This window comes from Primulina tabacum, chromosome 5 (genome assembly GCF_025594145.1).
Source record: "Primulina tabacum isolate GXHZ01 chromosome 5, ASM2559414v2, whole genome shotgun sequence".
NCBI lineage: Eukaryota > Viridiplantae > Streptophyta > Magnoliopsida > Lamiales > Gesneriaceae > Primulina > Primulina tabacum.
Window position 1 is genome coordinate 41,700,906 of NC_134554.1, and position 24,934 is coordinate 41,725,839.

General features: G+C 35.7%; 1 protein-coding gene across 10 annotated transcripts; it reads right to left on the reverse strand.

Moving 5' to 3' along the window:
* Nucleotides 1–5,845: 5,845 nt before the first annotated feature.
* LOC142547741 (serine/threonine-protein kinase ATM-like) lies at nt 5,846–24,534 on the reverse strand. 10 transcript variants are annotated; one of them, XM_075656178.1, is made up of 23 exons: nt 24,267–24,534; nt 23,712–23,783; nt 23,241–23,380; nt 22,807–22,993; nt 21,538–21,602; nt 21,267–21,329; nt 21,091–21,122; nt 20,714–20,839; nt 20,448–20,575; nt 19,654–19,696; nt 19,508–19,570; nt 19,350–19,424; nt 19,154–19,273; nt 18,626–18,808; nt 12,843–12,941; nt 12,684–12,730; nt 12,159–12,210; nt 11,850–12,059; nt 9,276–9,346; nt 8,232–8,301; nt 7,505–7,619; nt 7,271–7,393; nt 5,846–6,245 (listed from the first exon to the last, which is right to left on the reverse strand). In XM_075656178.1, the coding sequence occupies exons 4-18, from the start codon at nt 22,848–22,850 to the stop codon at nt 11,889–11,891; spliced, it is 1,311 nt and encodes a 436-aa protein (XP_075512293.1). In that variant the 5' UTR covers nt 22,851–22,993; nt 23,241–23,380; nt 23,712–23,783; nt 24,267–24,534; the 3' UTR covers nt 5,846–6,245; nt 7,271–7,393; nt 7,505–7,619; nt 8,232–8,301; nt 9,276–9,346; nt 11,850–11,888. The 10 variants fall into 10 exon arrangements, with proteins under 10 accessions (XP_075512293.1, XP_075512295.1, XP_075512288.1 ...); XM_075656175.1 differs by lacking the exons at nt 11,850–12,059; nt 12,159–12,210; nt 21,091–21,122 and adding exons at nt 10,629–10,683; nt 21,700–22,293 and having other exon boundaries at nt 5,854–6,245; nt 24,267–24,529; XM_075656173.1 differs by lacking the exons at nt 9,276–9,346; nt 11,850–12,059; nt 12,159–12,210; nt 21,091–21,122 and adding an exon at nt 21,700–22,293 and having other exon boundaries at nt 5,851–6,245; nt 7,530–7,619; nt 24,267–24,528.
* Nucleotides 24,535–24,934: the final 400 nt, after the last annotated feature.

The window sequence follows — 24,934 nt, forward strand, 5'->3', positions numbered from 1 at the left end:
AAGTATGAACTTAAACATACAATGTCCAAGCATAATGTTTCCATAACATATCTCATCATATCAACATATACGTGTTTATTTTCTTTATTTGAATTTAGATCATTAGTTGTGACTTTCGTATCTGCTCTAGTCGATGGATCCATCTACGTATAACCGCGGTACCCGATGGCGGGGACATCAGCGAGAGTATTACCCATCCACTGAGCCTTGGCCTTACATGTTCGTTTTTGTGTTAGTCACAACCAACTCTCATCCTTCAAAAACATGTCATTGTATTCATCACTTATAAAATCATGCATATACGTAATTTCTTTAAAATCAAGCATGCAACGTATATTTTGTATTTTAATAAAAATTCATGCTTGTAATAACATATACATTTTTAAACATGCAACTTTAGTGTTTAGGGTGCTGCCATGACTGCTAACTTGACCCGAGTAAAAAATGACAAGTTTGCCCCGGGAAACCCTAATTGACCGTTTACTTTTCGACCTGAAGCCAACCAAACTTATTAAAACACCTCAAAACACATTTATAACCATTTCCTAGATGTAAGCTCGAGCGCATGCATCAATTTCTATAATTCTTTTTAAAACTTGGACCGAAAACCCGGTTTAACCCGAACTCAATCAAACCTAAACCATAGTTCGAAGACTCCTAATCAAACTCTGTATGATCTAATTTAACTGTCAATAACCTCACTCATATCGACATATCAACACCCAAACGAGTCATAAGCGCTAAAACAACTACCCCATCTACAATGGGCTTGCGCCTAGGCGCTGACACTGTGGCGCTGCGGTTCTTGATTAGCACCTAAGCGCCCGGCATCAGCGCTGCAGCACTCCCAGCCACGAAGATCAGGTGTTGCGGCGCCGCGGCGTTGGCCCTACAGATCAAAAATCCTAAACAACATTTGAAGCCAACCTCTACCCCATGTTCAACTAGCCCGGACCATGCTCGAACCCACCCTTCCTAGCCCACCTTAAGACCCTCTTGGATCGACCTAGTCGTGGTCCCTATCCCCATGCATGTTGCCCTCAGCCCTTCGCACAACCTAGCTGTCCCAAGCCCTAAATCGAGGACACCTGATCGTACCATCACCAAACCGACTCACGGTCTGATCCTAACAACTAAACACTATAATTCAGACGTGTTTGAGTCCCCTACCTCCACATCGAGTCAGCCTCTTCAACCAAGAGACAAAAACGTTAGAATCAATTCATACAAATCATTTCCTCTACGAACATGCATTCAAAACTCACATAAAACATTAGAACGATAATAAAACATGCACGTTCAATCAAAAATTGTGTTATGGTGTGAAAGATGAGAAAATAGAGGTATCGGTCGTGCCTTTGCGATTAAACGCTCGAAAAATAATGAAAGCGAGGCGAGAGATGGACACCGGAGAGACGTGACAACGTTTCTTAAGTAAATTCTTGAGGAATTCGATCACTCCTACTGCTGGAACTCATGGAGGCTGCTGGGAAAATGGGGAGGGGTGGCCGAGAGAGGTGAGGGTGGGAATATGGTTTTTGGGGTAGGTTTAATTAAAATATTGAGTGCTAATGCGCCCTTAATTAAAATAATTAGGAGGAGTAGAAGTTTATGCCCAAAATATTTTAAAATAGACCCATTTTACATACTCATAAAATATTTCGTTTAGGTAAGTTTTTGAAAATGTAGTATGAACTCTCAAAAGTCCTCCAACTAGCCAAAATTTTGCGTGTCGGATTACAATATGACCCGGCGAGTAAAAATATCCCACCAAGATCCATTTTCGAAAATCTCACTTAATTACACCATATACAAAATAATTAAAAAAATTTATTTAAAAAATATTTTTCCTCAATTATCCCCGGTCTCTGTTTCTCGTTCGAGCGTGAAATACTACTAAAAGCCCTAATACATGAAGCCTTAATAAACCATGAAATAAAACACATATACATGCAATAATCATGCATTTAAAACTTTAAAATAATTAAACACATATTTTAGTAAAACCATATATTGCATGCAGTCAGGTACGTAGTTCGAATTTTCTAGACCTTACAACGGTATTTCTTCAATTACTTCCATTTGCCATTTTTTTGTAAACTTACCATTGCATCATTATGAAATGTGTGAGAAAATGGTATAATATTTGTCTTCTTAAAAAAAATATTTATGTAATACAAGGTTAAATTTTAAAAAATAATAATATAGTAGTTAAAAATATTTATATAATTATTAATATTATATATAATGATAAATCAAACCTGATACTCCATGTAGCCGACCCGATCCAGATCTGACCCGAGCACTCATATCGCACATCATTCACTTAAATGATATAAATAATGGGCGTATTATTGATACAATTAGGGCCTGGGCTCGGGCCAGAATTTTGCGTGAACTCCAAACTGTCATCTACTTGGTCAGCTTATAGATGATCAGGGCAGACCAGTCGAGCAACATGATAAATTTTATCGAGTAAAGTCCCAAATAATTATGGTGGTGAATACATAGTACTGATCTGAATATCAGATAATTTGTAACGAAAATACTTAGGACGCCCTTTACTTTATGTTAGTTTGTGCGAATCCGAAGCTGACCGTCATCTGACTCGTGCTGAACCAGTTTGAAGTACCGGGTTTACCAGACCTATCCCGATATGCTATATATATATATATATATATATATATATATATAAACATTTTGAATAATTTACATAGAAATTTTGAATCCCATCAATACAAATTGTATGTTAAAGAGAAAAAAATACAAATTTAATGTACACAAGAAAAATATATTTCATGACAATTTAGTATTATGTTTGAAGAAATCGTTCTTTGTATATAAATAACATGCTCAAGTTAAATATAATATAATATATCTAATATAATACGTGAAGTGTGACAATATACAAATATAAGTGAATGTGCTTAATTCGATCTCAAACCAACTGCAAATAATAGCTCCAAATTGTTAATGTAACATGAAATCCCACTTTATCTATCATATTATCATATGATAATTCGTTTTTTATTATAATTACAATGGTGTGATTTGTTTTTATTTAACTTAGTATCAAATTTACGCTTATATCTTATTAAGATATGTGTATGTCAGTTGTCACTATACTGCTAGTATAACATCTACTGCTTAAAATAAATGCTTAAATATTTTTTTTAAAAACTCTTTTTCGGAAATACACAAACACATGCATGCAAAAAAAGCAGTCAATCAGGCATTTTAAAAAGTCTCCCAAACACTAAATAAAAATAACAGCAGCTAATTAAATTTTAAAATGAAATCAATCTTCTAGTCTACTGTTTAAAAGAACTCAACGTCTGTCAAAATCATCCACATAAAAAGATGTCTCGTTTAATTTGAGTAAGCTTGCCTCCTGGTTTTAAAGTTTTTATTACTATTTTATTTAAAAAACTTGATCTTATTTCCTTCATTTTTTATAATATATTCTTGCAGTTCTGACAGTCGATTGATTTTTATTTGACTTGTGTTAGTCTTGAGTTTGAGATTTGGGGCTTTTTTTAAAATTAATATTAATTAAAAATTATTTAATGAAATATTGAATGAGATGTTTGTAAAAATAGTGAAATCTGTAGAAATTTATAGCAGATTCTAAATTTTAAAAAAAATTAAAGAAAAAGCGGTTATCACGGATTCCTTATTTGACTTGTGTTTAGTCTTGAGTTTGAGTTTGGGCTTTTTTTTAAAATTAATAATAATTAAAAAAAATATTAGTAAAATATTGTAAAAATAAGATGTTTGTAAAAATAGTGCAATCCATAGAAATTTATAGCGGATTCTAAATCTGTGATAGCCTGTCATGGATTCCCAATTTGACTTGTGTTTAGTCTTGAGTTTGAGGTTTGGGGCTTTTTTATAGAATAATATTAATTTAAAAATTTTATTTAGTAAAATATTGTAAAAAATGAGATATTTGTAAAAATAGTGCAATTCGTAGAAATTTATAGCGGATTCTAAATTTTTTAAAAAAAATTGAAGAAAAAGAGCCTGTCAGGGATTCTAGGGAATCCGTCGCTCTTCCTCTTTAAATTGCGCGCATTTTCTTCGTTTCATCTGCCCAAAATGCTTCCTTTCTCCGATTCATTCTTGCAAAATGTTTCTTTCCTCCGATTCATTTGCGTAAAATCCTTCTTTTCTCCTTCGGCCTTGTATTAATATTATTGTTGATTTTGTCATCCATTCCATTCGAAGAGGTGTTAAGAGGTAATGTTTAATTTCGTTGATAATATTATAATTATATTAAGAAGTAATATTTTGTTTTGTGTAAATTTCCGTTAATGTTTGTCATTTATTTCAGATATTATCATTGTCCGTTGATTTTATTATAAATTCCGTATAACCACGTTTGAGAAGGTAATTTAAGCAATTTATTATTATTTTATTTGTATTATTTATATTGTATTAATGTATTTATAATTTTGTTCATTAGCATTATACGAATAAGTATGATTTTGTTAAATAGTATTTTTTTTTTATTAATCACGATATAAATATAATAATGTGGATATTAAAAAAATAATAAATATAATTTTGTGCTTTTTGAAAATATTTCAAGGTTATTATTTTTGCGTAGTCGGAACACAACCGGAAACAAGAATTTCTTAACAGCCTTCAAGTATTTTGCGCAAAGAAGTCGAGGAAATGCAAAGAAGTCGGAGGAATTGCACAAAGAAGTCGGAGGAACTGCAGACAATTTAAATGATGGTAGTCATGGATTCCTAGAACCCGTGACTGCATGTCACGGATTCAGAATCCATGACAATTTGGCACGGATTCTACGCCTCTGTTTCCTTTTTTTTTTAAAAAAAATATTAAGAATCCTGTAAAATTTTCTATGGATTGCATTATTTTACAAGACTCGCACTTTTGCAATATTTTGTTAAATAGTTTTTAAATTAATATTATTTTTTAAAAAAAGCCCTTGAGTTTTTAGGGTACGATTGAGAAAAAACATTTCAACATGTAGAGTATGAAAATTTTATCAATATTTGTGCGGCCAAAACTGCAGTACATGTAATATTTAAGTGATTATTTAAACAAAATTGTAAAATTTATTTCATTATATTACACAAGTTTTTAATGTGTTCTATATTATTTGATTGTTCGATCTTTTAATTACGCATTAATAAAAAAATCACATTTTATCGTCTTATGAGTCCATTTTTTCAATTTGTATCAAACCTATAAAATATCATATATGACCAACTCAAAATTAGTTCCTTGCTCAAGGGTGGCAAGATGTCAGCAACATGATTGGCTTCATGGTTACAATGACGAACTTTTGACTCGTAGTTTGTTTCATAACATTTTGAATTTCAGTGTAATATAAACAATGATTTGCAAAATAGTCTAATTTTATAAATAATTATGATAATCAACATAACATGCCTTCATAAATATGGATAAGGTTGAATGAAAAGCATCAAATGACCATCCCCGACTTGCCACCATCGTTTAAAAATATGACGGTTGAAACGACTCGTGCTACTAAAATACTGCTAGGAAAAAAAATTTCAAGCTAATTTTGAAAATGCTCACACACATGCATGCGAATGAAAACAGTCCACCATGCGTATTAAAAAGTTATTCAATTACTGAATAAAATAACTGTAATTAAATAAATATTAAATATCATCAATATCATTATCACTATTCAAGAATTATACATTATCACACCTTTGAGAAGGGATATTTAATCACACAAATAACATAAATAATGAGGGCTTTCAATCATAATCAAGGACCTCCTTGCTAAATTAAAAATGAACCAAAATGAGATAATGGATGATTATTTAATAATCATTCCCTTATCATGGCTACCAAACATAGCCCAAGGGTATTGTCCCAAAGTTGGGGTCACAAGTATTTGATCAGAAGGTGGCAATTTATTTTTAAATTCAAATTTGAATAGGGTCCTGAACCCATATGCCCCCATTTAGCAAGCAGACAAATCTTTATTTTCTTGATGTTTCAGAATATCTTTAGAATGTAATGCTTATATTTTTATCACATTAATCCAATCATAAATCAATATTCAAAGCACAAATGCAGGTTGTCTAGCACCTCTACCTTCGAGCTTTCCTGTTTTGAGGAACAACAGAAGACTTTCTTCCCGTTACATGACACAGTCGAAGCTCATTTAGAGCATGCAAGAATAGCTGAATTGATTTGATCGAGGCATTGGACTCGATAAATATATTTTCATGCACCTGTATAAAATGAGAGAATAACTTACAAATCAACAAAGATCAAGATTTGTTTTTGGTTATATGCAATTATTCCTCTAATAGATCTTAGTAAAATTATGAATAACCTTTAAACTGAACAAATTTATCTTCTTACGCAAATTATTGAACAAAAATTTGTCATGATATGCCGATATAATTTCCAATTACAAGAATAAGCAAGCAATCTCAATTCAAATTTCAAAACAAACAACAATGCACAACTAGCAAAGCAAGCAACTAGGTCAATGCATATCAGTCAGTAATGCAGGAAGTGCCTTACCCTCAGAGGTCATATTGATCCACCAACCAGAGATGATGAAATAATAAGACGATCAATCAGTCAATTCTTTGATACACTGGTCATATATTTAAAATGCTCATGCAATTGCTACTACTCTAAATCTGGAAACCAAAACACGCAACCCAAAATATTTCCACACTGGAGGAGTTGATTTCAAATACATCCATTTCCATTCCAAAAGCACCAACAATTCTGAACTTCGTTTTAACATACCAAGACATTCTTGAGCGTATAAAGGAAATTAAGACAACTCTTCTGGAAATCAAATTACATAAAATATGCTCCCCGTTTATGTTTGCAATGCCAAGGCTAATCATTTTTTACATTCAGTATCAAGCTCCTAGAGACTCAAACTTACCTTTATGGGGTTTGATACTTATTAGCCTCTCACGTGATCCGCTCGCTCTTTTCAATTATTTAGTTGAAATGACAAGTAAAAAAGACACATCATAAAAAATACCAGAGAACTTGGGAAAGAAAGGTACGCATGGCAACTAAAATAAAAACGTAAGTGGGAAAATGAGGCGTTTAAGAAACCCTTATGCTACAAGGAACAATCATGCCTTTTGTGGACACCTTCCCACAATAAAGCAAGCAGGAAGAAATCTAGTGAATGTATTTTTCTCAAACACTGTTTGTATTAAGTTGTTGAGAACAAATGATACCATGATGTAAAGACCGGTGTGCATAAAACAGAGCAAGTAACCTTCAAAGAGATTAGTTTGCAAGATCCACATCTAAATCCATTCTCCCAGCAACATTGACAATGACATATGGGAACAGAAATTCTGCAACTTCTGATTTAACCAGCACAATGTCTTGACATAATCTGAAGCAACCAGTAATATAGATCAGCCGCATGATTGATTTACGGAAAATTCCAATGGAAAAAAATAGTAAAGCAGGAATTGAGCAACTATCTCAAATGCTAGTATAAAACCTTAAAATGAGATCGTTGCAATAACCTATAACTGCATATACAAGTGGACAGATCCACGCTTCAAATGTTTATCCAAAGTTGTCCACATTTGAATCCTCGATAGAAATTGATTCAGCTGAAAAATTAGGAAGTAAAATCAGGATGTAAGTAAGAGAATATCTGTGTTGTCTGTCTAAGTGTATGCATGCCTTCACTAAATTTCTTCGAGGTCATTCGAATTTCAGTTCATACATGAAAGGTTCAACCCATGCTTCAGCTAGAAAAAATTGTTGAGACTACTTTTTATTAGTCGAATTGGTGGTCACATTTACTCTATTGCTAGTTGTTACTACTCACCAGTGTCATCATGAGATGTACACAGAAAAGGCATTGCCTTCCCAGCAGGCATAAATACAGACCTAGACAATCGGGGATCCATGTCACTTCCATATCCATTGCTATTGCTAAGGTTTCCTCTCTTTATCAGTTTATGTTCTATGAAATTTATATGGACCCAGGAAACTCCTAAATTTCCACCAGAAGTTGTTACAAAGTTTCTGTAATGAATTTATTTAAAAAAAAAAAACGAGTACAGCTGGTTAAAAGTATCACCCAGCAGCAAGATTTGCTTAATGTGCTAGCATATAGATGAAGGAAAAACACATGGCACTTTGCCACTAGTGATATTTTGAAGGAGAAATCTCACGGAGAAAATATGAGCTAACGATCTTTCTCGGTAACAACTTACCTGTCAACTTTCTTTGTAGATTAGAAATAAGTCTCTGCATAAGCTCCAAATTAACACCTTTTGAGTGGACCTAGAATGATTATATAAATTGGAAAACATAATTAAATCTATTTATCACAAAAAATGCACAAACAGCGAAATTGTTAAGTTTAGACGTATTGCGGTGGCAGCACGTGTCTACAACATTTGGAATGCACGCAATCGATATTTTTTTTAAGAAGAAATGCCGTGTCCCAAGGATATCATTAGGAAAATCAAGATCCTTATCCTTTGATGTTTGCCAATATGGATACAGACTCTCGATTATATTAATTATTTTTTCCTATGATGTGTGTGGATATGATCATCTTTGCTTGTCGGTATGCCCCGTGTAGTTGGTAATGGTATCGTTGGTTCTATTGGTTCAATATTTGCCATCTCCTCGGGATGCATAGTGTATATGAACAAAACAATTTTTTTAACTTATTTTAATGGATGTTATTCATTAAAAAAAGAAGAAGAGAAACTCGAAGCATTAAAAAACACACTTTTGGAGAAAATATTTATTAAAAATGAGATATCACCACAATTTCAGTCACTCAGGTATATTAGGCCGCTTGAACATTTGTCGATGACCGTCTCAAAAAAATATGAAGTATTCTTTATGTTAAATCAAAAGTCAAGCCCACTTTAGCACTACAAAATATTTAGCATGACATAACGGTACATATTTAAAGCAACAAGATGAAATATCTAAACAATTGCTTTTGCACTTCATAACTTTGTGATTGATATAATTAATAAAAACAATATATTATATGAAAGAAAGTCTTTCATTTAATAATACTGACAAAATATCATTTGCTCAAAAGACATAATGCAATCATTCAGTCGTGACCACCATAAAGATGCCAAACTTTTTTTAGTTCAAATAAATCGACCTTTCCAAGACAATGAGACATTATTCCTAATCGATCAGCAAAAGACAAGGTCATAGGAAAAAGAGCACATAAATCATAAATATAAAACATAAAATATAATGGAAAGTCTGAAATACATTCTAACCTCAATAAGAGACCTCTCAAAGGAATGCAGTTGCATCAAAGCCCGTTGACCATTTTCGGTTGAAAGAAACCCTGAGCAAATAACACTAAAATTGAAGTTCTGGACAAGTCCCTTAACAACTAGAAATCAAACAAAACACAAGCCTCAATGAACACAATCATATTGAGTTTATGAAAAAAGATTAATTTTTTAATAAGACACGATATTTTATTAAATACAAAGGCTTTTAATTAACATAAGCAGACTAGTGATCCACTCACGACAAAAAACTAAACAAGACTCTGATCATCTCAACAATACACAAAAGTCCAATCCCTCAATAAATCTCTTCATTGGCCTCGTCAATGTTGTCAATAAGTCTTATATTCCCCTCAAAGCACACAGACCAACATATGTCATGTACCACACCACTCTCCAAATAATTTTGCCCTCTTGCCAAGAAGATGTCCAAGATCCGTAGTAAATAAATCTTGTGTTGATCTCGGCACCACCCAAACCAATCTCAATTCTTCCAAAGCTCTAGCCCACAAACCACTTGATGAGGAGTTTATGAAAAAGGATAAGTTCTGGAGGATAAACTTTTGATACATTCTGGAGAATAACTCTTGTTTAATTGGATTCATCCGATTGTGGATCGATCGATTCTCATATGCTTCGATCATGTTAGGACCTTGATCAGTTTAGATAAAACATTATTAAAAAACACATTATGACCTCGATCATTCTCAGGAGAGAATCTGTAGACTATTCACTAATATCTCCAGCCAAATTAATTTACAGATTCCTTGTCTAAGTGCTGTAAAAAATGCTTATGCACTGCTATGTGCCCCCAAGGCTTCTTCTTCTTTCCCCAAAAGTACGACTTATCATCTTCAAAGAACCCAAGGACTCTCCTCTGTCACACAGTCATTACTCTGAACCCAAATCAAATCAACTGTTAGAACCTGTCAAATGATCCCTCATCTCCTTCAATTATTCAGACTGAGCCCAATGATTCATTGACAAGCTACCAAGTCATGTACAAAACATCCTTTATTGAAATTTGTTTCTTACGAAAAGATTTCTTTTTTTATTGTTTTCACTTCAAAAGTGTCCAATGCAGAAAAATCTAAAAAACGTATGTGAAGCTCTTAAAATTCCAAAGTTGAAAGATGCATTGCTTGAGGAGACAGCACTTGGAATGCAGTGACACTACCAAGTGAAAACAACCTTTAATTGTAAATGGATTTTCATGATAAGACACGACTATGGCCGTTCATTGGAGAGATATGAGGAGTGACTTTTAGTCAAAGGTTTCACACAAACTCATGGAGTAGATCACTTTGAGACCTTTGCACCAATTGTAAAACTTACCACGGTGTTGCTCCTTTTGCCAATGGCAGCTAACTTGGATTGGCCTCTTCAACAACTTCATGTAAAGAATGTATCTCTTAATGGCGATCAAGAATAAAAGTAAACTAAAGCGTTCAAACTAGAAAAAACTCTATATAGGCTTATATAGTATCCGAGAGCTGCGTCTGAAAAAATTCCCTCGGTCTGTAGAGTACACGGATATCAGCAAGGACGGACTTATTGTACATAATGGCAAAATCCAGTGTTAATTATATAAGTTGATGACATTATTTTTACATGAGATGTAGATGTAAAACTAAAAAGAACTTCGCAAATCTATTTAAAATTAAGGAATTGGGGGCATTGAGATACTTTATGGGAATGGGAAATTGCAAAACAAGAAATTGGTTGTTTCTCAGTGTAAATACATATTAGATCTATAGAAGAGTCTGGGGATGGTGGTCACAGGGAGCGAAGCTTCTGAGGACATTGGCGAGTGTCCTTACCCAGTTTTGCTAGCAAATTGGACTAGATCTATCACTAACAGAAGATTCTACCTCGGGATATGACACCTTTGTTTGGGTAATTCAGTGACATGGTGGAATTAGGAGAGTGATGTCTTAGATGTAGTGCAAAGGCTGAATTCAATGTTACGCCCAAAGAGTCTTTGAAGTTCTTTGGTTAAAAAGAGTCCTCGAAAAGTTCCAAACAATAGAAAGCCTTTGAGATTATACTGCGCCAACAAAGCAGCAATAAGGATTGTCCATAACCAATTCACATGATAAGACAAAGCACAAAGATCGTCACTTTATAAAGGAGAAAAATGAAGTTTGAACTATATGCTTGTCATTCATGCTAACAACTCAACAAAGAACAGGTGTTTCGGCCAAAGAACTTACAAAGCCTACCTATAAACATTTGTGCATGATCAATGTCTATGCACCAACTTGAGGGGTATTATTGTAAATTTTATATAAAAAAATTTAGCAAAAGTCCAGAATCTGAGGGAGTAGAATAAATTAAGATATGCATAATTATGTGTAACCTATTTAGTTACTGTTTTCTTCATACATATTTGTTCATCTCGCGTCCTACAAACTTCAATAGATATCTTTTCTATAATGAAACTTAAATCACAGGAAAATGACATCATATACATCAAACTTCAAAACAAAGAATGAAGATAAGCACAACGCATGATTACAGCACAGTCAAAATCTAACAGCAGTCATATAGACTCACTCTTAATGCTTGGATGCCATGTCAATTATCTCAACAGAATCATCCATCAGATACTTCTTTAGAAGCCTCATAGGACTCGAAGAGCTTCTTCCGAGATGCCCGTATCTGCATGGATGTTAGTCTCTGCATGCCAATAGCTATTCCAAACACAGGTACTGAATAATCACCAGGAAGATGGAATACAACACAATGAGGATCACCAATTCCAATCTGTAATCATAACTGAAGCATAATAAAAGGTACTCGAAAGCATATTTCATGAATTTGAGAAATGTTTCCTAAGAAGATCAAAATGCAAGCTACGGTTACCTTGGATATGAAATCAGAAACCATTGCACTAAGATCATTTGTGTTATCTAAGCTGCACATTGGAACAAGCTTCCAAGCAGCATGAAAAATTTCATTTTCCGAATGCCAATATGCATCTTTGAAATCATTTTGATCTCCAAGAATATCCCACTTGACCCAATATTTTATGCAATGCTTCCAGACTGCAAGAATATTTGATAAACAAGATTTTGTAACTAGCTCTAGATAGAAGTAGTTAATTTCTCTCCTAAACATCCTCTAATGAAGCAAAAGAAACGATGCTACCACTTTAGAAAATCTTAAAACATGTAATTAAGGAAAAAAACCAACCGCACTCACTGTGACTAAGAAGTTGTGTCAATTATACTCTTCACTAAATTGTTTAAGCCAAAGAAATATTACATTTACAGAACAAAATAAAAAGAGAAATAAGATGTTGTGTTTATACCATATTTCACCATATTGTTTCAGCAGTAGAAATATTATGAAACAAAAAAATGTGAACTGGGAGAGTAAAGGACATACCTGCAGAGAAGTAATCTTGGAGGGACATAGTGAGGTCTCTTTACAAACTGTAAAGATTAAAAACACTCTTATAACAAAGTAAGATATGAATGAAGAACACAAACGGCTTGAACATTATGGTCCAGTGGCAATAACATGAGGCAGGTAGCACTTGCTTACATTCAGTAAGTGAACCCTCGGTGAGTAGGTTTGACGTATTTTCTGGTGGAGGTCTTGTATTTCATTAAATATATCGAAATCAGGGAATGCCACTAGTTCCTGATTGAAGATATTGACCAACAATAATGATCAATTGCAATTAAAAGCTGTGACAGTGATTGGTGGTAAAGAAATAGTTTTACAGCATTAAAATTGTTACGTTGTATATTCTGAAATCCTATCAGTGCAATCAAGGATACATAGATCATACTTTTATGTATCAACCATAGATGAATCAGCACCAATGGTAGTTGTTGGAGAAGTAAATACAGCTCGGGATGATGTAGTTACCGGATACGTTCTTATTAGATCCACAAGGATGCAACATGCGACCAACTCTGACACTAAAAAACTATCAAGTGAACAACTAAGTCAGCATATAAATCATAAAAACATTATCAGCAAAAATATAATATAAAACAATTAAATGCACAAAGAGATTTAAAATATGTTGTTGCTGAAGTAGTTCACCAAGCACTCGGATAGTCTCCCCTGCATGGGGTAATCTCTTGATATATTGAGCACGTAGAAATTATACAACAACATTGATCAAGGTAAACAGTCGCAACCAATGAATTGACCAATCAAATTCAGAAGGTAACTGTTCAGAAAAGTAACAGAAAATTAACACCAACCATTGCAAGATCACATGATATAAGAAGCCCCTTGAGAGTTCATGTAACTTGAAGATGTTGTCGAAAAAGATTTTGGCGACTGAAACTGCGGTGTAAGGATGGGCTAAGCCAATGAAGTGACCATATTTAGAAAAGCGATCGACAACCACGAAAATTACAGTCTTCCCCTGTGAGGTAGGCAACCCTTCAATGAAATCCATTGAGATGTCGGCCCAAATGTGGTAAGGGATGGGCAGAGGTTGTAGGAGTCCAGCTGGCTTCATTGCTTCCGTTTTGTTGTGTTGGCATGTGGAACAATTGGACACTACTGCTTGGACTTGACGTTTCATCCCTGGCCAATAAAAATCTCGTCCTATGCGGTGGATAGTGCGCTGGTAGCCTTCATGTACCATTGCAATAATAGGAGCATTTAATGGTGATTGTGGAGGAAGGTAGATTTTGGATTTAAACAATAAAATGTCGTTTTTAACTTCCCATGGTCCGAAAGCCTTTCCATCGTGAACCTCTCGAATTTTGTGTTGTACTTCTGGTGTATTAGAGTGTGCTTCTCTGATGGCTGCAAGAAAATCCCACTGTGGTTTCGAAATGGCCATCAAACAGCCGTCCTCCTTGCCTAGGCGTGAAAGTGCGTCCGCCACGACATTTGATTTTCCTGCCCGATATTCTACCTTAAAGTCATAACCCATTAATTTGCTTATCCCTCCCTTGTTGTTGTGGAGAGGTTGAAATACGTTGTTCGAGCAAAAATTCGAGACTATAATGATCCGTACGAACGATGAAGGAGTTTCCCCAAAAGTAAGAGTGCCAGTGACGCACGGCTTTGATGAGTCCAATGAGTTCCTTTTCATAGGCGGGTAGTTTCCTATGGCGGAGGGCGACATGGGGCGCCCTTGCTGTTGAAGTACAGCCCCTATTCCTGTTTCTGATGCATCACACTCCACGATGAAAGGTATGGAAAAATCGGAAAGAGCAAGGATGGGTGTAGAAGTGAGCACTTTCTTCAATGTTTCAAAGGCATGCAGGCTATCAGCTGTCCATGAAAAGCCTTGTTTTGCAGCATATTGGTTTAAGGGGGCAGCAATAACTCCATAGTTTTGCACAAATTTGCGGTAGTACCCTGTTAGTCCGAGGAAGCCCCGAGTGCCTTTAGAGTCATGGGTTGTGGCCAGTGTTGAATGGCTGTTATTTTATTTTCATCCACACTCACCCCTTCCGTGAACCACATGTCCTAAGTAAGCCAAACCTGTCTTTGAGCAAAGTAACATTTGGATTTCTTAAGGAATAAGTGCTGTTGTTGCAGGATTGGGAAGACAGTACGAAGATGGAAAATGTGATCTTCCCATGTTGTGCTGTAAACGAGGATGTCATCAACGAAAACCAAAACAAATTTCCGTAAAATGCCGCCGAAAATTGAATTCATTAAAGCTTGAAAAGTAGAAGGCGCATTAGTGAGGCCAAAAGGCATCACCATAAACTCAAAGTGGCCGTGGTGGGTGCGAAAGACCGTCATGTGGATGCTACCGGGGTCCATCAAAATTTGATGGTAGCCGGATCGCAAGTCTAATTTTGAAAAATATTCAGCGCCGTGTAATTCCTCTAATAATTCGTCGATCACCGCAATGGGGAACTTGTCCTTTACTGTTTTTGCATTCAAGGCACGATAGTCGATACAAAAGCGCCAAGTGTCATCTGATTTTTTGACAAACAATACTGATGAGGAGAAAGGGGATGAGCTAGGTCTAATAATCCCTCTTTGTAGCATCTCATCACATTGCTTCTCAATTTCATCTTTCTGCATATGAGGGTATCGATAAGGTCTAACAAGAATGGGGTTGGTGCCTTGTTCCAGTAGGATTTTATGGCTGAATCCTCTTGAGGGTGGGAGTCCTTGAGGTTCCTCGAACAGGCTGTTGTAGGTTTCCAAAAGGTGTTGTAGCTGTGTAAGGGGTGCCTCCTCTAGTATAGTTGCCGAGAGGTTTCGGTGTGACGGAATGTAGGATGGGTCTCCGTGCCACGTAACGAGCATGCCTTCTCTTACAAACTGCATCTGCATTTTTTCAAAATCCCACGTCATACTTCCTAAAGAGCGGAGCCAATTTACTCCCATGACAGCGTCAAATTCTCCTAGTGTGAGGACGTAAAAATCAACATGGAAGATATGATTTTCCAGTTGAATCTGAACAGCCGAACACATCCCCGAACATGGTAGACTCTTCCCATTTGCGACCTTCATTGATATGTCTCCTCGTTGCGATATTTCAAGGTTCAATTGTGAGATCAAATTGGAGTCTAAGAAACAGTGCGTGCTGCCGGAATCAATAAGGACACGGAGAGGTATCGATTGGATGTACCCTATTATTTGCGTAGTCTGGGCGTTACTGATTCCCGTGATGGCGTGAAGAGAGATGCCTGGATCGTCTGGATTAATCGTGTCAACTTCATCTTCTGGGTCGCTGTTCTGACCACTTCTAGACGAAACAACCGTTTGCAACGATGTCCTGGAACGAATAGTTCATCACAGTTAAAGCACAACCCTCTTGAGCGTCGTTCCTCCATCTCTGATCTGCTCAATTGCCTCGTGATCGATGGTCGTGTGTTTGTTGGGATGGTACGTCTTTTTGGATAATTGGGTTCTTGTCGTAGGCTTCCCGTGCGTCTTTCGTACAAATGGGCCAGGCCTATAGCAGTTGTTAAATCTTTTGGGTGGTGAATGTCTACCTCAATCGCGATGTGTTCTTGTATGCCGGCTAATGAAAATTTCCACTTCTTGCTCGCTTGTGAGGGAGGAAGCGCGTGCAAAAAGTTGTTCAAATTGACGTTGGTATTCTCCCACCGTGCCTATTTGTCGCAATTTCGATAGTTCTCCCAGTTTGTTGGTGCGAATCGGTGGTCCGAACCTCACGTGGCAGTACTGTGCGAAAAACTCCCATGTAAGATCGGGTCGATCTCGCTCAAGTTTTTTAAGAACCACAGTTGAGCGTCTCCTTCCAGATGAAAAGACGCAAGCCCCACACGCTGATCTTCGGGTGTGCGTTGATGGCGAAAAAAATGTACACATCGGCTTATCCAACTAATGGGGTCGGTTGACTCATCATATGTCCGGAAATCCATCCTGGAATATTTGGGAATGAATTGATTCAGGTTCCCCAACTCATTGGCTTTGCGCTGATCTCTTGTCTGTGAATCAGATGCTCCGCTGCTATCCTCACTGTCCTTGCTGGTTTTTGACACTTGAGCAGCCAATTCTTCAAGCCTTTTTTGTAGATCTTGCTGGCTGCGTTCTTGTTCATCTTGTCTGCGTGCTTGGTCTTCTCTTTCGGATTTGAACAGGTTGAAGAGGGTCGTAAGTTGCTGTTGGATTGCTTGCAAATCGCCCATAACTACTTGCTCTGATACCAACTTGTAATGAGCGCGGGTAAAGGATCGGGTTATGGGTCGGTGAAGAGGTTGATCGTTTAACTCTGAGATTTTGTTTGTGGCTTTTTCTACCTTGTCTACCTATTTTTTTGGATGTTCGAGGCTCGTTTGAGAGAACCTCGCGATCTCAATATTAGCTATATTTTTTTGAGAAAAGCTGAATGTTTATTTCTTTCATCAGCAACCCTTTAAATACTATAAGCATTAAACTGGCATCCAAGAAATATGCCCATTATTCCCCTATCTAAGCTCGAGATTCTAACACTTATTAAAGGAAAGTAAATAAAAATCCAATAATCTCACTCCTTATTTTCTAAACTTTCCATGAGTAAACCTTTGATATAGCACATCCTTGATTTTTGCTGCTCGATTCTTGTTTGAGTTGGGTTGGGCCCCATGGATTGAGTCCCTGACAGTGTTAATATTAGATTAAATGATCATTCTAAAGCCTCTGCAATGGCTATCAATAAAAATAATACAGGGCCAACACTCGTCCTTGCACCAACTGCAATAGCCCTAAATACTCAATCGATATTTTCTGGGAGAAAGATGGCTATCCATATCAATACAAACCGAAACGAGCTGAAAAGGAAACAAGAAATAAACTCATATTTCTCTCAATGATTTTGTCTCAGGTTTTTTTTTCTCCTCAAGAAGGTAATTTCGGTCTCCCGGTTATTTATTCAAGGAGACTAATCTTATAGCTAGCAGAACCACCATACTTAACACTCTATTGTCCCCAACTCTTCATAGGGCTTGGCTCCTATGTCCATCATCTCAAGAGGTGGAACATCATATTTACTCTTAGACTATCCATTTCATCCATCTTGCTTGCACCTTGTTTTTCTAATAGTCTTATTAGAGAGATTGCTAAACACCTTAAATGTTCAGAGGCATTTCCACTCACTCTGCTTGAAGACAATCCTACAAAGATTGAGATTGATACTAACAAGGAGAGAAAATGCACCTACTACTTGGATGCGATGAGAAAGTTACAATCTGAATTTGATCATGTTTTCCAAGTAACAACGAAGCTATTCGCACTAGTTTTTTTAAAAAAGAAACGATATTATATTATCAAAAGATATTAATTACAAAAAACAGACCAAAGGTCCATGCATAGTAAGGTAAGACTCGTACTACGAGTCAACGTAATACTATACTTCAATTCTTATACAAGTCTGAGACCGAGAACGATTTAACCTCCACATTCTTAGAGATCCAACTTGAAACCCTAAACTTAATCTTGTCCCAACATTCTTCTAAAGAATTCTAAATCTTCAAAAATCATCTTGTTCTTTTCTAGTTCAAGGTGTGAATTATCCACTTATGCTGAGAAACATCACACACAGTTCAAACTAGGTTTCAAAAAAACTCCAATTTTGGCGGGTCAAGCATAAAAAATGAACTTTTTAATTGAATGTAAATTATACCATTGATTTACAAAACGCTTTCATAAATTAGAATTAAAATTGTTTTTCGAGACTTGAACTTGATACATACGTGTAACAGACAAAGATTTTATTCAGATTAGTTCATTTTTACCACAATTTAGTATAAAAGAAAAATTTCAAAGAAACACAATTACAACATTAACTTCATGCAAAAAGTATCAAATAGAATGCAGCTGATTTTCAACATGAGATGTTAAAAGCTAAAACTAAAGTTGTAGGCAGTAAGTGAAAGTACCACTTTCTTGTTAATGAGTTCATCCCTTTCATGTTCAGAGATATGAACGATAAGTAAAATAGAAGTTTCCAGCACTCTTGATCCCCTCTCCCACCCAGCTTTCTTACTGCAATGCATTGCCATACAGACAGAAAAGATATGCACAAAATGACTCTTAACTAAAGCTGCACAAGGCTGGCAAGCAACCTGGGAAAAAGAACAATAATAAAAACCAGCATATGTAGTTCAAGATATTCAATAGCAAAAATGTCATCTTATGATCCTGACATGGATATTATCAATTCGCAAAGATCAATCCACATCGAGTGAACACGACATACAACTACCCTATGCTAAAATCGTTGACTCGAGTTACTATCATTTTTAACATTAATTAGATCAAACACCTCGCCACATTAAGAAAACATAGAAGACATCTAAACCAAAATAACTTGGACAAAGATTTAATACAAATCTAAAAATAATATTAATGTTCAAAAAGTTAAATGAAGCTACAACATTCTTAGAGGAAATGAATGCAAGGCTAGCTACCTTAGCAACCCATTTTAAGCTGTTAGCATCTTCCTGCAAGATCAAAGCCGGAAGCAGCCACGGACAACAATATTTTATGAAGTTCATAGGTTCCAAATTCGACGCAAAAATGCCTCTTGCCTGCAAATCCAATCAGATTAACTGTCTAGTTTTCTATTTACATGCTAAACACCTCGATTGCAAAATATGACATTACCTCAACAAGTGCAACTAAGCTTACACCACAAGCAACCCAATTAAAAAGAATTGGCCCCATAAGCTCCTCCAAGAACTTCAAAAATGTTGAAAGCACAAAATAATTTGTAAAGTTGGTATCATGTAATTAAATTAATCAATCAGAAATGTATTTATCACCTTTGTCCTGTTTGTATAGCATGTTTCCTTAGATAACTGCCAAGCACAGCACTGACTAGTTCTCTGAACAAAGATGGATATTTGGAAAATTAAGCCAAGGTCAAATGCAACATAAAGGCGTGGCTACTTTACTTTTCCACTCTTACCTTTGGGAGGGATCGATAGAAGCAACAACATATATAATAAAAACTGCCTATATGTAAAATTCGAAAATCAAAACGCTAAAAGTAATTTATCGACAATTCATTGAATAAATTTTGAAAATTTTGAAGCGGCATCAATCATCATTTTAAGCTGGTTCGTGGGAATAGTTTGAAAATTTTGAGTTGGCAATACAAGATGCATGAGAGTTATGACAATTAGTGGGAATAGTGTTCGCGAGAACTAAATATTTTTGGTACCTCTAACTCTATTTTTCTCACCATGCAGTACAAGATGCATAAGAGTTACGACAATTGTTTCCATAATCGGACGAGGTTGAGGACCAGCAGACAAAACTTCCCGTGCTCGAACTATTTTCTCCCAGAGGAAGTAACCAATTTCCTTCCAAAATTTGAACTGCAGTGGCATTTTCCAGAACGATGTTATTTTAGAAGCAAAAAGAAGAGTATCATATCAGAAACCACATTGTACACGAGCAAATCCTAAATGAATTGATACACTAATTAAACCACACAAGGCTACTTTAGACTTGTACAAAATGGAGAAAAGCCTAAAACATTAGCCCACGATAAAATATAGTATGGAACGTCCAATCTTAAAATGTGCAACGGCATCAAGAAACTTATAAGTAGAGCAAGTATTAGAAAGTGTGGTTAAGCAAACAAGATTATAAATGGACCTGACCCATGTCAATGGCCGTTTAGAATAACACTTAAGCTGCAATAAATTTGATAAATTATCATAGCTACTGGAAATATGTCTATCTCAAGCCAATTACCAAACATCTTGGAAGAGTTCAAAGTGACCGTCCCATGTCTGGAAAAGGACGCCAATCCGACGAGCTAGGCAAAGCCTAACTCGATAATCAGGATCTCGGAGCAGCATAAATAGCTTGTCGATCACTAACTGTATAAGAATGAATAAAAGAATGACAACCTAAGTGAGGGACTAAAGATTAATTACTGAGAAAAAGAAAATCAAGATAAATAAACCAGCTGCACATTTTCTCAACTAAAAATCATGATGCGGATAAAGATTAATCACCTGAGCAAGTTGTGGTCTGAGCAATACAAAATTGCATAAACAGTTAACAAGCTTCGCACGATAATACCAGTCGAAGAGACTGTTATCAAAGACTTTAGTCACCAAATCTCCGAGAGAAGTCAAGCACTGAAAGTCAATAGGCTAATTTAGAAAAAAGAAAACAATTTTTCTGACAAGTATTACCATGAGAAAGCTTTAAATATGACTATTTCTCAAGTAATTCCGCACACTAAATTTCTTCACATGGTTTGTCCTCGTTGATCTGAAACCTAATTTCTCGCGACCTAACTTCTAGTTAACTATGCTTCAATTGTATCTTTTTTACTTCAACTTTTATTTAACACTGGATAATTTGTACAAATTAAACATTAACTTACAATTGCATTCCTCAAGACTGTTCTGACAAAAGCTAAAAATGATGTATAAAGTCAGCAAAATCAAGTAAGAAACAAAAATATTGACACTAACAACTCGAACTCACATCCCACTTGCCATCAATAATTTACCAATAAAACATCCAAGCATGCTTAGAGACATATCACAACTATCAAACCTCTTCGGACTCCCTTTTCGTAAAGGAAGATGCAACAGTATTCTGAGTTCCAACCCCATTTGACAGCAACAGGCTTGCCACCAAACAACAGATGCCATCTAGTATGTAGGAACACGGGAATTTAAGATTTTCATATGAATTTACTGCATCAGTCATAGACGCAACCTGCAGAGGGGAAATCAAATAGAGACCGGGTAGTTTTAGAATAATCAAATGGTGTCACCAAATTGCTTGCATTGAAATGACAGAGACGACAAAAAGAGCACAATATCAAATCCAATATATGTCTGCAGGAAGACCAGTGAGGATGCCGGCTGAGAATGCATAGAAAGTTTTCTAAAACCTACTCAAATACGAAACAGAAATAAATTACTTGTGTGCATGAGCTATAAAGCAAATGCCAAGAAAAACATGGAACGTAAAGGTATGAGACTAAGATACTTGTGGTCGTTCTCTTTTTCCCTAAGATTGAACATGATTTCCCACGTCAACAATGATAAAATTGGGAAAAAACTTGAAATGATTGACAGGAAATTCAATTTCTGATTCACTAAAGAAACGGAAGACCCAGTTGTCTGACTACCGTCAATACCTAACCTATCTACATCAATAGACCCACCGTTCATATCCATCTCCACATCCAAAATCAATTTTTCCCTGCTATTTAGCGGCAAAGGATCATGAATGGAGTGGGCGTCTGATAAATTGGGGAAGTCTGGCTTTGCTTGAGAATTCCTTCTGCACTCTGAACATCCTTCATACAATTTTGCATTCAGAAGATTGAACAATTCCAAAATAAAATGAAGAACTTGCAATATTTTTCTCTTGGCAATTGCAAAGAAAAGGCGAGCTAGTGAAACTTTTAAAAGAAGTCGCAGTCGAGTCAATGTTATTAATGATGGAGTTCCACTCCAAACATCCAGACAAACCATCATTGTAATATTTCTCCACAATTGAAATGGCATGATTTAGATATCCTAACAACGATTCACCCAATTTAGAAAAGATATGAGGAATTTCTCAGATCCTGAGAGTGAAAGAAAAAACCTGAAACACTCTGAGAATACAACAGAATATTGAAAACCATATCCATAAAAATTTATAGTCGTTTGAGAAAAATGAAGGAAAAATAAATATGCAAACTAGTGCTAAAGAGAAACGTGTCAATAAATTTATCACAAAAACATTATATTTGACGAAACAAATGACTAAGATCAGATTGAAACAAAAGCCTATAATTGTTAGTGAAAGCCAAAAAATATTTGAATGAATAAAATCGGCATCCCCAATCAAGTGATTGAGAAAATATCGACCTTCTAATCAAACCAGAACAAGAGTGTGATAGGTAACCATGCAGGAATGAACAATGTCACACCGTCATGTGCAGGTTTGTCTCAAGCCCCAATTACTTGGAGCTTATTAAAAGTTTACAGAGGAGCATACAACACAGTTCAAAAGCTTTTAAGTGAAGTCATGGGACATATAAAAGGACTACTGCCGCAACGGAGAATGGGAAGGATCAATGAAAGTGAATATTGACCTTGTTGAATACGAGCAGAACATGAAATTAGCTAAAGAGCGCATGTGTAGATAACTTCTGAGAGCAGCATTTTGTCAATTTCTACTTCCTTTATGCATTCAAGAACGTGATTTTCCATTTCATGAAGCAGCTGATCTCTTAGATTCAGTGGCAATCGTACATTTTGGCAGTAATTGGACAAATTCACCTACAAATTTATCATAAATGACAGTGAAAATCCATCAGTTATTAAATTTCAAAAGTAGCAAAAAATAAGAATGTGACACCGGCTTTGGACCATAATCAATATCAATCTTCGCAAAAACTTCAACTGAGCATTCCAAAAAATCACTTGGACTTTCCTCTATCTACCACACATCGGATACAACTTTTTAAGATAAGCCATTATACGTGAGATCAAAAGGTTTATAAGGATGGATTTGCAAGAATAATACCTTGGCCAATTCCTCCACAGGCTCAGCATAGAGCAATGGCAGAAGTCCTGAAGCGTCATACAGAAGAGGGGTAGAACCAGAAAGGGCAATGCAGCTGCCGGAAGCAGCACAACGAACCGCTCATTCAGTGTTGTGAATTCCTATGTAATTAGGAGGTCAATCAAAATACTAAATAATGTCAACATCCTGCACCACCTATACATGTATAAAAGAAAAGCAAAGAAGTAAAGAGATACAAAAAAGGATGTAGTACTAGGGATTAGAAAATTGATGGACAGAATTGAATATGTTCATCATATATTGTCTCTCAATCTATACGTAGATGGGATTCATTTCTTTTGCAGATAGACTGGAATTTCAGAGAGAATCATTTGAAGATCGTAAAAAAATTCCTTGGTTATTAAAAGTTATGATCAATCTCATCAAATCACTTCAAAATATCAAAGCCACTGTACCTAGTTTGGAATGTACCTTCAAGTTAAGTATAGCTAAAACAGCTGGTAACACATTCTGCCGAAGATCCAAAAAATATTGCAGATCACCCTGCAGCAAGAAAACGAATACATTTAAGATACAATCTGGATCCTTCCAATAAATTGAAAACACGTGAAAACACCCTTTTAAAATGTAATCCATTCAAATGAATTCAAAAGCTAAAATAAAGAAAAGCTGTTAAGATGAAGGAAAATCTTTTTTGGATCCCAAGAATTTCATTCAACTAACAAATTTGCAGGCTTAGATACATGAGGAAGAATAACTAACACAGTCATCCAGTATGACATATAGCAACGGGAAACAAGCACAAAATAACAAGCTTTGCATCTCAGGGAATGACGCAAAAATCAAATTCACCATTTATTCGCAGTTTATGATAATGGGATGGCAACCCTTTCCTTTCCACATACTTTGTGAAATTATTAAAGCACCAATCAATTATTACCAAGTCTATAAACATGGCCATAAATATTAGAGTAAGAAATTCCAACTTCCAAAACTACAAATTTGGAACCGCAACAAGATGCCTACCTGTATGCTTCTCATGGTCATCATACATTCATACTCTTGACTATATCAACAGTAGAGTGAGCACCATTAGATATTTTCCAACCACCATAACAGCTTTGAAATAACAAAAGAAATCAAAAGAAAATACAACGTGAACTTTAATAGCCATGTTTCAACACAGTTGAGTTATTCTGTTTTGAGTTGTTGATGAGAAAAGACTCTCATATATGCTTCTACACAGCAGAGTTGTTATGTTTCGGGTTGGATATAAGAGAAAACTAAGAGAGAAATATCAAATACACACGTCTGAAAATAACTCTTGCAGTTATTATAGGAATACAAAAATGAGAGGTATAATGGGTTCTTACCAGCGAGGTTCTCTTGGAGAAGTAGCATGAGATGAAGCACAAAGACCTGAAGTATATTTCCCAACATCAAGACACTGGATAGAATCATCGGAAAAGAATTACGACAGCTAAAGGAAAATTATACTCTTGCATTCTGAACTCTGAATCAAGATTAATTTTCATATTCTGAGAGAACATACAGCAAGTTACTTTGACATAATCACACACGGCACACCAATAAAATATGGTGGAAAACTAATCTCAAACACAAATCTTTTGTAGGGGATCCATACACAACAATTTCAAGCCAGTGAATTGAATACTGCTGTGCAAGGGTTTTAT